Here is a 17,062-nt window from a genome sequence, read left to right as displayed (position 1 = left end):
ACACCCTCCAAAGACCTTATAACCAATTTAAAATCCAAAATTAAAAGGGCTTTTGCTTTATGAAAGCATAACCAAATGAAGACAGATTCAATGGGGTGGAGAAATTATGATACTGCAATGAGATTAAATGAAATTATGTATATCAAACCAAGAGAGAGAGAAATACCAATTATCTGTGCAATGTTTTATAACTTGCAAAGCACTTTCAAAGCACTTGAACCTATTCAATTCCCACAACATTGTAAGGTAGAATATCATTATCCATACTTTCTACATGGAAATTGAGACAAAGAGGCTATCTAATATGACCAAAATTATGCAGCTCACAAAGCTCAGAACTGCAGCCAACACTTTTTGACTCCTTTACAAACATACCCGAAAAATATCAGAAAAGAATAGAAAGATACATAATGTATGAAATATAGGTAGCATTTGGCTTATCTAACTTGAATATATTTGAGACAAGTAATGGAGCATTAGAACATGCTATGTTACTAGTGTTTGGTTCGAATTTTTGTATGTATTTTCTCATGGACATATTGTTCTATTTGGTGGGTGGATTTTACAGTACTATTAACAAAGAACTGTACCTCAATTATATTTTCAGGTGTTAAATGGGCTTTTTATGGATCTAATGAGAATCTAATCATAACCTTGTTACCATTCTAAAATATATTCTGAATTCTAAAACAAGTTACAAATGAAATTTTTACAAAAATCTATTTTTAGATAAGAAGTCTGTATCCTAAGAGAGATTTTCTTTCTTTCTTTCTTTCTTTCTTTCTTTCTTTCTTTCTTTCTTTCTTTCTTTCTTTCTTTCTTTTCTTTTCTTTTCTTTTTTTTTTTTTTGTAGGTTCCACACCCAGTGTGGAGCCATAACACGGGGCTTGAACTCATGACCCTGAGATCAAGACCTGAGCTGAGATCAAGAGTCATATGCTTAACTGACTGAACCACCCAGGAGTCCCTCCTAAGAGACATTTCTAATGGTAATAGAAATGTGACATAAAAATGCCTCTGGGTGGCTCAGTAGGTTAAGCATCTGACTCTTGATTTCAGCTCAGGTCATGATCTCACAGTTCGTGGGACTGAGCCCCACATTGGGTTCTGAGCTGACAGCACAGTCTGCTTGGGACTCTCTCTCTCTCTCCCTCCCTCTCTCCCTCTCTCTCTCTCTCTCCCTCTCTCTCCCCCTCTCTCTCTGCCCCTCCTCCGCTCATGCCTGTGCTCCCCCTCCCTCTCTCTCAAAATAAGTAAACATTTATTTTAAATACTAAAAAAAGGGGCGCCTGGGTGGCGCAGTCGGTTAAGCGGCCGACTTCAGCCAGGTCACGATCTCGCTGTCCGTGAGTTCGAGCCCCGTGTCGGGCTCTGGGCTGATGGCTCAGAGCCTGGAGCCTGTTTCCGATTCTGTGTCTCCCTCTCTCTCTGTCCCTCCCCCGTTCATGCTCTGTCTCTCTCTGTCCCAAAAATAAATAAATAAACGTTGAAAAAAAAAAATTAAAAAATAAATAAATAAATAAATACTAAAAAAAAAAAGCCTTTGAATGACTAAAGCAGGGATAGAAGTTAGGAAAGAGTTAAGTTTGGGTATATTTACAAGAAAATCTTGCACATTTTTTACATTGAACTATTAATGAGGCACATAGGTAGGAAAAAATATAGAAGTTGGAAGGACACCACTATTCAGGTGCCAATAGCCACTGAACTGATCTCTCCATACTCTGGGCTCCCTATGCCTAGAACACCAGACTTTATGTGACTCTTTCAAAAAATAGCTGGCTTCATAACAGACTTGAGCTCTGTTAGCCTCTAATCATATGCCTTTCTTTTTTTTTTTTTTTTTAACATTTATTTATTTTTGAGACAGAGAGAGACAGAGCATGAACAGGAGAGAGGAAGAGAGAGAGGGAGACACAGAATCAGAAGCAGGCTCCAGGCTCTGAGCCCTCAGCCCAGAGCCCAACACGGGGCTCGAACTCACGGACCGTGAGATCATGACCTGAGTTGAAGTCGGGCGCTTAACCGACTGAGCCATCGAGGTACCCCTATGCCTTTCTTAAAGTTACAGCAATTAAAAGGATCAGTCAAGGGGCTCCTGGGTGGCTCAGTCGGTTAAGTGTCTGACTCTTCATCTCAGCTCAGGTCTTGATCTCAGTGTTGCTGAGCTCAAGCCCACTTTAAAGAAATAGATAGATTAGATAGATACATACCCCAGTCAAGCAAACTGCATTGTACCTATAAACTGCTTCTACAATTTCTTGAATATAACACATATTCCTATCTCAGGGTCTTTGCATTTACTATTCCCTCTCCTGGAAAATTCTTGCCCCTAATTGTTATGTTCTCCCCCTAATTCATTCAGACCTGATTCAACCAAGAGCTCCTGAGTCTCAACACATACTTTACCTACTCCACTTTATCTTCATAATTTTATCACTAATTGACACTGTATTATACATTTAGGTATTTGCATAACGTCTATCTCACCTAAAAGTTCTGATGCAGAAGGTCAAGAACTTAGTCTATTTTGGGGCACCTGGGTGGCTTAGTTGGTTAAGCGTAAGACTCTTGATCTCAGCTCAGGTCATGATCTCACATTGCAGGGGAATGGGCCCTGCCCTGCGTTGGACTCTGAGCTGACAGTGCAAGGTCTGTTTGGGATTCTCTCTCTCCCTCTCTCTCTGCCCCTCCCCCACTTGTGCATGTGTTTTCTCTCTCTCTCTCTCTCTCTCTCTCTCTCTCTTTCTCTCTTTCTCTTTCTCTCTCTCTCAAAATAAATAAACTTAAAAAAAAGAATTTAGTCCATTTTGTTCACTGCTATATTTCTAAGTGATTTCTGGAACATTTATGGGTTCAAAAAATACTTAATGAATTAAACTAAATAATGAAAAAGTACTATTACTAAAATCCAAATACCAAATTTGCTAAACTTCAAATAACACCCAAACCAATGTTCCAAATTTCAAAAATGCCAAAAGACAATGAATGTTATCAACATTTTGGGAATATTTCAAAATTAGGATACAAAATATTCTAAAGAGAAAAAGGAGGGTTATGATGTTCAAATAGATTACACTGTTATATTTTAGAAGCCCTTCTAAGTATATTTTTTTAAGATTGAGTTGGGTTTTAAGAATACAGAATACACACTATCTTCACCACATAAATCTGGCTAAAAACATAAAACAAACTTAAATGCAAAATCTCCTAAATTAGTGATTCTAAAAGCGTGGCCCATGGACTGAAGACCAGCCACAAATGTTATCAGTAATTGAGAGGAAACAATGTAAATACAGAAATTGAGAAGAAACATTAAGAGACTTTTATAGCAACTTGATATTGCTTCACCATCCAAGTTGGTGATCAGCAAACTTACTTAACAGGATATAGTATAGATCAGTTAGGGGTTATCAAATTTATGTGGTACCTCACATATGATGCGAGTTTCATGTTAATCATGTGCACTAGGTACACTTATTAGTCTGCAACAGACTGAAATTTTTTAAAAAACTGGTCCTTCACCACAAATACTTTGAGAAATACTGCTCTGAACCATAAGAGTTGTATTTACTTTGAATAAAAGAAATGCTATGAACCAAACTAGTCTATTAGAAATTTACCTAACAAACTATATCCAACATAGCCTGGTTAAATCAACCTTCATCACAGGGTAATTTCAAAATATAAAGCAGTAAATTAGAAACAAGATTTCACTTATTAAAAAAATAATAAAGCTATACCTATACTTACTCTGTTTGGTGAAATAATTCTTACACATGGAAAACCTTAAAATAGCATCCACCAAAATACTTTGAAAACTAAAACCCTTCAAGAAAACAAGCTACCTATACATGTTATACAAATTAAAGAGCTTTGGCGAAAAGGAAAGAACAAGCAAAATGTGATTATTCTATTCAGTTTTCCAGGTCAAGTTTGGGGTTTGTCAATTTCACCCCTAGTCTTGTCTTTTGCACGTAACAGTCGTGATGCACTTTATAGCATAATCGGTAGAAGCTGGGTTTTCCAGACCTCCTTCCTGAAGAGGTTAACTACTCAAATAACAACAGGCTCTAGTTTTGGAAGGTTAATCCAAAAGGCACATAGATCCACACAGGACTGGACTCCAGGGTATAAGTTATTTTACCATCAAGTAATAAGACTAGTGGTGTCAGAGCTGCCATGTCATCTACCAAACTTGTGTACAAAAAGAATTACATTCCTCGTATCCCTCCCCTCTATTCCACCTCTTTCCATTCTTAATAGCTTCCTCCTAGGCTATTATCCTAGTACCCTAGTCTTGCTTTCAATTTTTCCATTCTCCTATCTATCCTCCACATAGCCACCTTCCTGAAACAATAATCTGATCAAGTCATACCTTCAGTACAAAAGTCTAAATTGCTTATGATGGAGTTTAAGGCTCACCATGGTTACGACCTAAACCAATCTTTCCAGCTTCAGTTCAGTACCAGTCTTATTCTCTTGTTTACTATTGCATCAGCCTATTTGCTATTTTCCAAATGCCATGCCTTTTATTGTCCACACTACTTCCAATCCTTTTCTATTCTATTATGAATAGTGGGATTTACAAGCACCAGAATCTGAAGTATAAATCATTTTATCACCTTCAAACTAAATTTTCTTTCTAAAAAAAGAGAAGGAAATGGGGGCGGGGTGTGGGGGCAAGAGAAAAGAAGGAAGCACAGAGAAACATCAGCCAGACAAAACTGCTTGCCATTCCTTGAGTGTTTTGCATTTTCTCAGCCCTCCATATACTATTCCAACAGATTAGAATGTCCTTTCACATTACATATCTGGAAAACTTATGCATATGCATCTAAACATTCCCTTGAAAGCATGTATTTACTTATTTTCACTTCTTTTCCTCTTTCAAGATAAAGACCATGTGTTACTACTCTTTGATTTTCTATTGCCTAGCATTAAAGCTGGTTTATAGTGAGCATACAAATATTTGCTGAATGAACAAAGACATATAATGACGCTGACTTTCTAGGCTACCTCTAGCAAGATAGATAGATAGATAGATAGATAGATAGATAGATAGAAAGAAAGAAAGAAAGAAAGAAAGAAAGAAAGAAAGAAAGAAAGAAAGAAAGAAGAGGAGGAATATGTTCAGAGATGGCTTTTAGAATATAGTAATAATCTACTTCTTGGCCTAGGGGATGGTACAGTGAAGTTCATTTTATTATAGTTCTTTTTTTTTTTTATTATTCAACCATTTTTTTGAAAATACAGTATTCTACTCTCATCCCCTCTATACCACTTCCCAAATGTAATCAGATAAACAATCCATAATATATATTAAAGTTCTTTAAACATATACTTTTTCTAATTCTTTTATATATATGTGATATTTCACAATAAAAAATTAAAAATCAATCAATTGAATACTACAAGCACAATAAACTATAAGAGTACTTACCTCACTTTGTGGCTCCTGGATAACTTTATACAGAGATGAAACTAAAGAACTCTTGTCTTTCAAATTTGTGGCATAATTTGATAAAGATGTTTCTGGTAGTGTCTAAACAAATTTAAAAAAATTTATTTTTATGAAATATCCATAATAGGCAAATCCATAAATAGAAAGTACATTACTTGTTACCAGAGGTTGGGGGGTGGGGGAGATTTGGAGTGACTGACAGGTATGGAATTTCCTTTTGGGGTGGTGGAATTAGATGCTGGTGTTAGTTGCATAACATTGTGACTATACTAAAAACCACTATATTTTCAGCCTAAAACAATGAATTTTATGTTATGTGAAATATATTTCAACAAAAAACATATTTAATTTTCTTGTCATCAACAAGGATAAAAATTAACATTAACACTTCATCTTTGATTGAACAGTTTGGGGTTAGAAATGAGATTTCAAAACATGTAAAGCTAGAGATATATTTTTTGTAGTATCATACAAATTCAAAATCTCATTAGTGGTATTGATCCTACCTCTTAATAAACACGTTGTATATGGATCTAATGTTTCAAACCTTAAAGCCACAGATTATCTACCAAAGTAACTCCTGAGTTATATATGGTGACTGTTAACTTAGATAAGGCTGTTCAATTAACAGAGTTGGGGGCAAATTTTAGACTTCTCAGAACTTGTGAAAAAGATAGCCATACTACCAGCAAACTAATTTTCCTAATGCTATTTAAAATATGGATAACTAGGGGCGCCTGGGTGGCTCAGTCAGTTAAGCGTCCGACTTCGGCTCAGGTCATGATCTCGCAATCCGTGGGTTCGAGCCCCACGTCGGGCTCTGTGCTGACAGCTCAGATCCCGGAGCCTGCTTGGGATTCTGTGTCTCCCTCTCTCTCTGCCCCTCCCCTGCTCACGCTCTGTCTCTCTCTGTCTCAAAAATAAATAAAAACATTAAAAAAAATAAAATAAAAATAAAATAAAATATGGACAACTAATTATAGCTTGCCAGTACCACCCATTCAGAAAAGACACCATGACCAGAGAGGAATGGGAAGAGATCAAACTCCAGTATCAGACGGTTTGGGGTAAAAGTACTAGGGAAATCTGAAAAAAACAAAACAAAACAAAAACAAAACACTTCATTATAACAAATGACAAAAACCTATCCTTCTAGAGTATACCTCTTCCTTAATATCTGTCTCCAAGTCATTATTTTTTCTCATGCAAATTACCTCAATTAATCAGTCAACAAATGTTAATCTTGCAGTAGATACAGTGTCTCAGGATATTGCTAATAGTCATTCCACAGTATATACTATTTCTTATTTGTCCCATCTCCTAGTATTTAATAATTTAAAAGTTATGATTAGTGCATATACATGTACATGTGCATAAACAGACACTGAAAATTAAACAGCATAAATGTTTGTACTAAGGATATATGATTCATTTTTACTTTACCATGAGTTCCTTAAGGGCAAAAACTATCTTATTATCTCTCCATCCACAGCACTCAGCACAAGGCCTCATACTCAAACCTCCGCTGAAGGGATTTAGTATAGATGAACAAAATGAGAATAAACACTGCCACTATTTACACTTCAGTAGATTCTTTAAAAATAGGTCACGTTACATCTTAAGATATATATAAATGAATAGATTCTTTTTTTAATTCAATAAGATAGTTTTGTTTACCAGAACAGTAAGTAAATATGAACTGTCTGGAAACCTTCCACCATTCTCCAGAGTAAAAAAAGAAAGTTTCACTGCAATTGCTTACATAAAGAGGAGATTAGGGCATTCTTCAATATTTCAAAAGCAAGTAACAAAAGATCTCCAGGCAACATTCCATTTCCGTTATTTGATCAAGAGTAACCTTACACTAGGGGAATTTATATAAAAGGAATAATGGTCAAATAAACAACAGATTTCTTTTTTTTAAAGTTTTTTAAATATGTTTATTCATTTTTGAGAGAGACAGAGTGTGAGCGGGGAAGGGCAGAGAAAGAGGAAGACACAGAATCCAAAGTAGGCTCCAGGCTCTGAACTGTCAGCACAGAGCCAAGTGTGGGGCTGAACCCATTAACCATGAGATCCTGACCTGAGCAGAAGTCAGATGCTTAAACGAATGAGCCACCCAGGCATCCCTATAAATAACAGATTTCTAACCCCCTGAATGGAAATGAACCTGAACTATATATATAAAATACACTATTATATAGATGTGTATGTCTAACTATAAAATCTAAAATGGAGTGAATTGAAATATAAATTTTAAAAATGAGGGGCGCCTGGGTGGCTTAGTCGGTTAAGCGGCCGACTTCGGCTCAGGTCATGATCTCGCGGTCTGTGAGTTCAAGCCCCACGTCGGGCTCTGTGCTGACAGCTCAGAGCCTGGAGCCTATTTCAATTCTGTGTCTCCCTCTCTCTGACCCTCCCCCGTTCATGCTCTGTCTCTCTCTGTGTCAAAAATAAATAAACATTAAAAAAAAATTTTTTTAAAAATGATTAGTAAATAGAAAGATTATTATAAAGTTACATATACTATTTAGGCTAAAACTGGAACATTCATTAAAAATGTTCATTATAATTTTCAATTTATGTACCAATTAACCTTCATGAAATAAAACATTGTCTGTGAAACAGCCAAAGACAAAAGGATAGCTCTTCTCTGAAGAGACAAATTCCAGAAAATATCCTGGACCCAGGACACTGTGCTGCTAAATGAGAGGAAGTGTCTTCTAAAACTTAGTGCACAAGTCTGTCGTTATTTCATTTTGTGAATGTGGGAAAAGCTACTTTTGTCTATAGAAGGGGAGAAAATATAATTTCTGTGTTTATAAACAGTGTTTTGAAAAACTTAAGATCTAACCATGCCTAGTGGACTTAAGTACTACTATAGCAAACCTTTGAATTTTCTTGCACTGTACTAGTTCAAAGGTACCGGCCTTCGTAAATACCAGCTAAGTTTTCTCACTTTTCAGAAGGCAGAATTTTTGTCAGAAGACAAAAAAAAAAAAAAAAAAAAAAGTAACGGGAAATTAGTCTTGGCAAAAGTTGAAGAAGACAGATGCTTCATACTAAAGTATCATTTGGCAGATGGCTTTTTAAAAACGTAAGGAGGTGATATGGGTTGGGTAGAAGAGAATTAATGAAGATAGACAGATGGATGGAGAGCCAATAAATAAAACAACTCTGTTCAACAACATTACACATAAGACTAGATTTTGAGATTCAGTGACTACCAGAAAATTGAAAAATTAGCAGTCTAGAATTCTGCTAGATAAATCTACACATAGCATTAAGGAAAACACAATACAATCTGAAAGTTAATACTTTACAAATCAATCTTTGAAAAGATAAAAACTGAATGATTCAGAAAATATTAAAATAATGAAGTCTCAAATCGAATCACTTTGTTGGTATATAAAGAGAATACTAATGAGGGCCTATAGCTAGAGTATATACTGAAAAGTTTTTCCAAAGGCAAAAAAATTTTTTTTTTTCACACAATAAATTGTGTTGTCTTTGTGCATTTGAGAGCATAGTGAATAAAGTTAGGTTGGGAGTTCAAACTGTGACCATGGAACAATGTAAAACTAAAATCATCTTCACAGACCACCCACTCACTTTTTCTGATGAGGATATTGAAACCCAAAAAAGTTATGTGATTTTTCCAACATCATAAAACCACATAGCAGAATACTTATGATTAGATCAAACGGTTTCTGACTTCTCAGCTCAATGCGCTTTGTACTACTTTATTAATCTGATGATCTTAGCTTTAATAGTACCATTGTTGTTAAATTCAACAACCAAGCAAAGGCTTTCTCCTCCAACCCCTTCTCTTCCTCAATACCCCCCTCCTTTTCCCTCTCGTTCTCTCCCTCTCTCTTTGCCTCTCCCTCTCCCTCTCTCTCTCTCTCTCTATATATATATATATATATGTGTGTGCACATCCAAACTTCCTTTCTTATTTTAACCAAAATATGTAATTAACATTACAAATCATTTCAAAAGACAAAATACTTTTAAGAGATATGTTCTCAAGTACTTTTCTACCTTTTATTACCTTTAATATGCTGCTGATTTTGCCTGATAACCTTAATCTCTTCATTAAACATAAACAGAGCTGAATTCAACATACATGAACACAATTCAGAATAACATTCAAAATAATTTTCAGGAATGCTTACCAAATTAACCAAGAAACAGAAAATGTCTTCTTAACTAGCTATAATACAGACTTAACAATAATTTAAAACATTTACTGAGTTAAATTGACTGGAAATTGGGTAAATTTAATCTTGGGGGTTAGAAGAAAATTAAATTAAATTACTTTTTAATTCATAGGGCCCAGGATTTTACTCCCATCCTCCCAATGGAAAAGTTTCTTTATCCTTGAATTAAACTTATAAAAATTTTGATAAAATAGCACTACTCACTAATACACTATAGATAAAATATTATTTAGATAATACTTTATTCACATCCTACTTTCTTTTAGTGGAAAATGGTACTTAGAAAATAAGATCTGGGTGCATAATATACTCATTACTACTGGGGTGTAACTGTCATTGTTTCTCAGCCCTCCCAGTGAACAAACCTGGGAAATACATGTATGCATTTACATACGGATATACATGTATAATGATATCACATACATATTTAGATCCATGAGTCATACTGATTCTTACAATTCCAATCTAACACCTTAAGGTTCTTTCTTGCCATTCCCCATTCCATGTTTCTAATTCCTTTCTCAGACACTGAGAAACCTAACTCCCATTATCCTCCATATATTTATTTATTTACTCAGAGTAACCAACCTACCAATGTAACCCCTCTGGCTTTGTCTTCTACATGTCACCTCTGCAACACTCCACCCTAGCTACCCACTTCTTCAAGCACTAGGGCATAGTGTTGCCCATACTGCTACACTGCCCCTTTACCTTACCCTTCACTGCTACACTTGCTAGGGTGCTATGTATCCAAGCCAGGAGGGGAAGGGAATAAACAAACAGGCAGGAAGGTAAGGAATCAGTCATGATTTTCAATTACTTGCCTTAACAGTTGACCCCTCCCCTATACCATCCTTTAACAGGCCCTCTTTCCACAACTTCCATATTAAAAAATGGCTAACTGGCTATATCTGCTTTTGCAAATTTGACTTCACTATCAAACATAAGAATCCTTAATAGTACTCAACTTTTAAATTTGACGATTTCCATCAACTGTCAAAAAAAAAAAAAAAATCATGGTATAATGAACCAAATTAAATACTCCTAAAGCAAAAAAAGCTTAAAACCTTGAATACTTACTCACAAAAACAACATATGCAGGGGAAAAAAGCACATACAAAATGTAATCAAATTATTAAAATATGTAGAAGGCACTATATACAGTGCACTTTTATAAGATTCTACCTCACGTTATGATGATTTAGGGGATCTGTAGAAGGATACTCAACTCATGACTATAATAAATTACAAAGTAAAAATCTGCCCAGACATTTGTCAGGATGAGATAATAATGACTGATAAGACCAGCTGCAAAATTAACAGGAAACACCACTTCTCCCAAGGACACACTGCAGCTAAAGTGTCATAACAACCTCCCTTTTTTGAGTGACTAGCTATATCCTTATTCACTGAGAAGCCTTGTTATCTAAAATCATAGATATCAAAAACTTTGCTGTTTAAACATATATCAGTAAGAATGAAACATCCCACTCTTTCCTGAAGGATCTAAGTCACCTTGAAACAGAGAAGCAGGCTTGATTTCCAGTCAAGGTGCAGAGCTTCATATAAGGGGTTTCTGAACACAACATTCCACATGGATGTTAACTGTGTAGTTTCCAAGACAGCATTATCCTGGGTCCACTCTGAAGTCCATACCAGATTTTAACTCCATTACACACAGCTCTGCTTTGTGTTAAGCCCATCAAAATACTACTCCATTTAAATTTCATCTAGGGGCACCTGGGTGGCTTAGTCGGTTAAGTGTCTGACTTCAGCTCAGGTCACGATCTCACGGTTTGTGAGTTCAAGCCGCATGTCAGACTCCATGCTGACAGCTAAGAGCCTGGAGCCTGCTTCAGATTCTGTGTCTCCCCTCTCTCTCTGCTCCTCCCCTGTTCCTGCTCTCTCCCTCTGTCTCTCTCAAAAATAAATAAACATTAAAAAAAATTTTTTTTTTAATTTTTCATCTGAATTTCACCCTTCCTCCAAACACTATAATAATTTTGTCTTTTCCTTTGTTTGGTAAGTTGGCCATATAGTGCCTGTTGTAGTCTCCTTCACTGAAACAAGCCAATTAAGTCTGACTTTGTCAGACAATACATCTGTCCCAGAAAGTGGTGGGCTCATTAGGCTAGACAAAAAATTGATAGTTGCATTACAAACTCTTCATTCCTCTGGTTCATGATCATGAAGTTCACGTAATTATGTGTAACAAGACCCAGAGGACAAGGAGAAGGTAATTAACTGGTTAAAGAACACAATTTTAGCAATTATAGAGAAAACTTCATAAGACAAGAAAACAAAAGTTAACCAGCTAGAGAAGAATCCATTGGTAGAAAGGTGGGCAAATATCTTTCCTTCTTCTCCTCATTGTTGATCATGCCCACTCCCTTTGCCCTCTAAACTGGGAGAAACATTTAAACATTGAATTTTTAATGGTGGTTAGAAAGGGTAACATTAATAATCAGAAACTTTAACCATTCTTTGTGGTGTTGCTGTGAAAAGGAGAAAACAAAATCTTTTAACCACTTGGGAGAAAAAAAGGAATTGATTTCCTAGAAAAAACTACTATGTATAAATAATTCCCTATTAAGATTTGTTGGAACATATTTCTGCTTCCATAGATATTTAGCCTTTCAGTCATTAAAAAGAATAAAAATTACAAGAAGTAAAATAAAATATTTTTTTAAAAAGCCACTGTGATTTAAACCCCAGACAAAACTTCTTTGGAGTATAATTATTATATTGAGACAGTAAATATTACCTTAAATTCTGACAACCATTCCTCCACAACCCCTTTCTCTGAAGTGAACATCTTTCCACATCTGTTCTAGACCTCCAACCTGGAAGTTAACATAGAAAATGTTAAAATTTGTAATATATTTTATTTTCAGATTACTATGAATAGAACTAATCCTATAAAATTGTGTTACTTCTTCTTTGTGAAATTAAGGCAGATTCAAACATAAATTAGCAGGCTCACTTCAAAACAATGTGCACAAACAAGTATTCAAATGCAAGAATTATAACAAAAGTATAAATATCACAACATAGTTAAATTGGCTCTGCAATGTTCATTCAGCTTTTAGGAATGCCAGCTGCAAAACATACTGAACACTTTCCCCCAGTTTCAACAAAATAATTCCAAAATATCATGCATCTTAAGAAAATTTCAGAAAATAATTTAAAACTGCAAAAATATAAAAAGACATGCTACAAAACTGACTTTGTACAAAGCAGTTTAGTAATTTAATTTGCTTATATTTTGATTCTTTACGATCTATTTAGGCAAGCCAATTGGCTCCCTGAAAGCTTAATACTCATAAAACAAGAGTAAAAGTGATAATATTCAAGATAATGATCACATTCAACAATAGTTATTCAGATTGGGATTTAGTTAAGTAAAAATAAGGGAAAAAAAGAAGCTGAAGAACATGCAAAACAAATTTAGCTCAAGCAAAATTGCTGTGAAAATACAATGTTGTTTTCTTCACCCATCTATATGAACGTAGACCTAGAAACTGTTTCTTGAAGAAAACCTTAGCTCTATCTGAATTTCCTAAACCCCTAATTCAGGCACAAATCCTGCATGAGACTTAATTTTTATCAGCATAATCATGTAGTAGAAATAGAGGTATAATTGCCCAAAACTTAATCTTGATTCTGTTACTTATTTGTAGTAGAACCTTAGGCAAGTTATTTACCTTAATTTTTTCATCTGTGAAATACAGATAACCATAGCACCTACGGTCAAGGGTTATGATTAAATTAAAAATGCAAATAAAAGCACTTATTACAGTACCTGGCAATAAGGCTTTAAATACTATGCAAAATTTGTACCATATTACTGATTTTATAGAACTGTCCATTCAGATAAATTGGGCTTTGGAATTATGTCCCAAATGTTACCAAAAACACTGCTATCTCACATGTTATCACCTTTAAAATCCAAAAAAGGAGAAAATTCACATCTTCAGTTTTTACGACCAGGAAAAACTCTCCTTTAGAGTAACTGGTTTGCTTTTACATATGGATACTGTGAATCTCATAACTGATTCTCTTTCTTTGACTCTAATAAAATGGGAGTTACAGTTTCTGCCCTAACTCTGTATACAAAAAAGCAGGCTTGAATTAATCTTATCTGTCATTTTATATTATATTCTTATCCTTATTTTATTTCTGCATTTTTATTTTTATCTTGTTACATTATACTTATTTGTGAAGCAAAATGAAGGAAAGTAAATTTAAATACGCATGTTTTCTTTTGTATTGATTCACTGTTTACTTAGTAAATTAAGATAGAAAATTATCACAAATAAAATGATGTTACATCAAATTACAGAGAATTGGGGAGGTGAAATTTTTACAAAAATTCAAAACAACTCCCTAGTTAAAATTAATTTTTAAAAGGTTGAAAGGAATCAAGAGGGATTTGACTATCAAGAATACTCAAGCAATCTTGAAGAACAACAGAGCTACAGGACTTGAACTTCTAAACATCAAGGTATACCGGAAAATTTAACAAACATTATAGTAGTTAAGCCAGTGTGTATTATCAAAAGGGCCAAAAAGAATCAATGGAATGAAACAGGGTGGCCAGAAAAAATATATATATATAAAATAATATAATATATAATATTATATAATTATATATATATTATATTATATTATTATATAATTATAATATTTTTCTGGCCACCCTGTTTCATTCTATATATATATATATACACACACACACACATACATATGGAGAACCATGACCTAGTAGTTCATACCACATGCAAAAATCAGTTCCAGTTGGATCTTAGATTTAAGTGAAAAAGGTAAAACAAAAAGCATTTGGAGAAAAACATAAGAGAATACATTCATAACCTTAGAGTAGGCAAAGGTTTCTTAAACAAGAAGCACAAAAGCACTGTTCATAAAGCAATTCAAAAATAAATTGGACTTCATTAAATTAAGAACTTCTGTTTGTCAACAAATGAATGAATAAAAAAATGCAGTGTACAATGAAATACTATTCAGCCTTAAAAAGGCAATCCTGCCATTTGTGACAACATGGGTGAACCTGGAGGACATTATGCTAGGTGAAATAAATCAGGCACAGAAAGATAAATACTCCAATATCTCACTTATATGTAAAGGCTAAAAAAGTCAAACTCATAGTTAACACAGAGTAAAATGATGGTATCCAGGGGCTATGGAGGTGGGGGCAATGGGGAGATGTTGGTCAAAAGATGTACATTTTCAGTCACAAGATAATTCCTGGGGATCTAATGTACATACAGCATGTTAACTACAGTTGAAAATGTATATTTGAAATTTGCTGAGAGAGTAGCTCTTAAGTGCTCTCACCACACACACACACAAAGATAACTAAGTGAGGTAATGGATATATTAATTAGCTTGATTGTGGCATATCAAAATATTGATACCTTAAATACATACAACTTTTATTTGTCAATCACACTTCAATAAAGCTGGTGGGGTTTGGGGATGGGGGGAAGGGAAGAACTTCTGTTCATCAAGTTACCACTAAGAGAATGAAAAGACAAAGCCGAAGGGTGGGAGATGATATTTGCATTTCATATATCTAACAGAAGTCTCATATACAGAACTCAAATTAGTAAGAAAAAGGCAGATAATCCAATAGGAAAAACAAGCATAACAGTTACCCAAATGAAAAACCTAACATATGAAAGGTGTTCAACACACACACACACACACACACACACACACACACACATACACACACACACTTGCAAGTGTGGCTAGAATGAAAAACAAAAATCCCAAGTGTTGAAAAAAGATATGGAGCAAACGGAATATTCATAAGAGCTGGTATGGATATAAATTGGTACAATATCTTGGAAAACTCTTTGACAATATCTTCTGAACTTGAACAAATGCATCTTCCATAGACCAACAATTCCACTCATAAAAATATACCCTAGAGAAATGTGGATATATGTTTTCTGAAAGATGTGCTTAGTTAGGAATTCTCAGAGCAGCAGTTTTTGTAAACAGTTAAAAACTAGAAACAAACCAAATGTTCATCAAGAGTAGAATGGATAAATATACCACATGGAGTTCTATACAACAATGACAATAAGAAAACTATAATTATATCAGTGTCACAATGTTGGGGAAAAGAAGGCAGATGAAAGAGTACATGCTCTGTAACTACATTTACATACACTTCAAAAACAGGCAAAACTAATCGATTGTGTTAAAAGTTAGGATAATGCACTGGAAAACAGTATGGAGGTTCCTCAAAAAACTAAAAATAGAACTACCCTATGATTCAGCAATCGCACTACTAGGTATTTATCCAAGGGATACAGGTATGCTGTTTCGAAGGGGCACATGCACTCCAATGTTTATAGCAGCACTATCAACAATAGCGAAAGTATGGAAAGAGCCCAAAGTCCATTGATGGATGAATGGATAAAGAAGATACGGTACATATATACAATGGAGTATTACTCGGCAATCAAAAAGAATGAAATCTTGCCATTTGCAACTACGTGGATGGAACTACAGGGTATTATGCTAAGCGAAATTAGAGAAAGACAAAAATCATATGACTTCACTCATATGAGGACTTTAAGACACAGAACAGATGAACCCAAGGGAAGGGAAGCAAAAATAATATAAAAACAGGGAGGGGGACAAAACATAAGAGACTCTTACATATGGAGAACAAACAGAGGATTGCTGGAGGGGTTGTGGGAGGGGGGATAGACTAAATGGGTAAGGGGCATTAAGGAATCTACCCCCGAAATCATTGTTGTACTATATGCTAACTAACTTGGATGTAAATTAAAAAAAAAAAAAAAGTTAGGATAACGGTTCCCCTGAGGGAGTTATTTCTTGGGTTCTAGTAATATTCTGCTTCTTGATGTATGGGCCAGTTACACAGGTGTGTTCATTTAGTGAAAATTCACCAAGCTTAACACTGATTTGCACATTTTTCTGTGTGTATATTATACAATAGTAACACCAAATAGCCAGACCTCTTATCTTCCACTTGACAAGAGATCAAATGGGAGACCTCAACTGCATACCTGAGTTCATCTGTATCCTCATGTGTTTCACAGGCATGCAAGCTCAAGTAAAACTTGAGCCTTCTTCTGTAGAACTCAAAAGAGAGGTCTCAAAATACCTCCTTATCCTTGAAACTTTCACAGTCTCACCACCACTATCTGCCTCTGGTCTACCAAAACCAAACTCATTATTCCCTTCATCCCTGATTCCTGTTTAAATTGGGAACCACAAGAAGCTACCATTCCCAGGTTACACTCTGCCTTCACACACTAAGGTTTATAACTCTTGCACACTATGTTTTACCGCCATCTCCCATCCCATCTTAATT

The 17,062-nt window shown here is 35.0% G+C and overlaps 1 protein-coding gene across 6 annotated transcripts in view; it reads right to left on the bottom strand.

Moving 5' to 3' along the window:
* The window catches only part of HYCC1 (hyccin PI4KA lipid kinase complex subunit 1), a 134,932-nt gene that overhangs the window by 71,378 nt on the left and 46,492 nt on the right, over window positions 1-17,062 (bottom strand). For 3 of the 6 annotated variants that reach the window (XM_058724843.1, XM_058724840.1, XM_058724841.1), the window contains exons 2-3: window positions 12,452-12,530; window positions 5,444-5,545 (exon numbers count right to left, since the gene is read on the bottom strand). In XM_058724843.1, the coding sequence (XP_058580826.1) occupies window positions 5,444-5,545; window positions 12,452-12,502 (153 nt within the window). In that variant the 5' untranslated portion in view covers window positions 12,503-12,530. Of the gene's footprint in view, window positions 1-5,443; window positions 5,546-11,202; window positions 11,574-12,451; window positions 12,531-17,062 lie in introns of those variants that run through there. The other 3 variants (XR_009260407.1, XM_058724839.1, XM_058724842.1) reach the window with 2 other exon arrangements.

The sequence above is a fragment of the Neofelis nebulosa genome, chromosome 4 (genome assembly GCF_028018385.1).
Source record: "Neofelis nebulosa isolate mNeoNeb1 chromosome 4, mNeoNeb1.pri, whole genome shotgun sequence".
NCBI lineage: Eukaryota > Metazoa > Chordata > Mammalia > Carnivora > Felidae > Neofelis > Neofelis nebulosa.
Note: the sequence above shows the minus strand (reverse complement) of the source record. Positions and strands in the feature narration are given on the sequence as shown.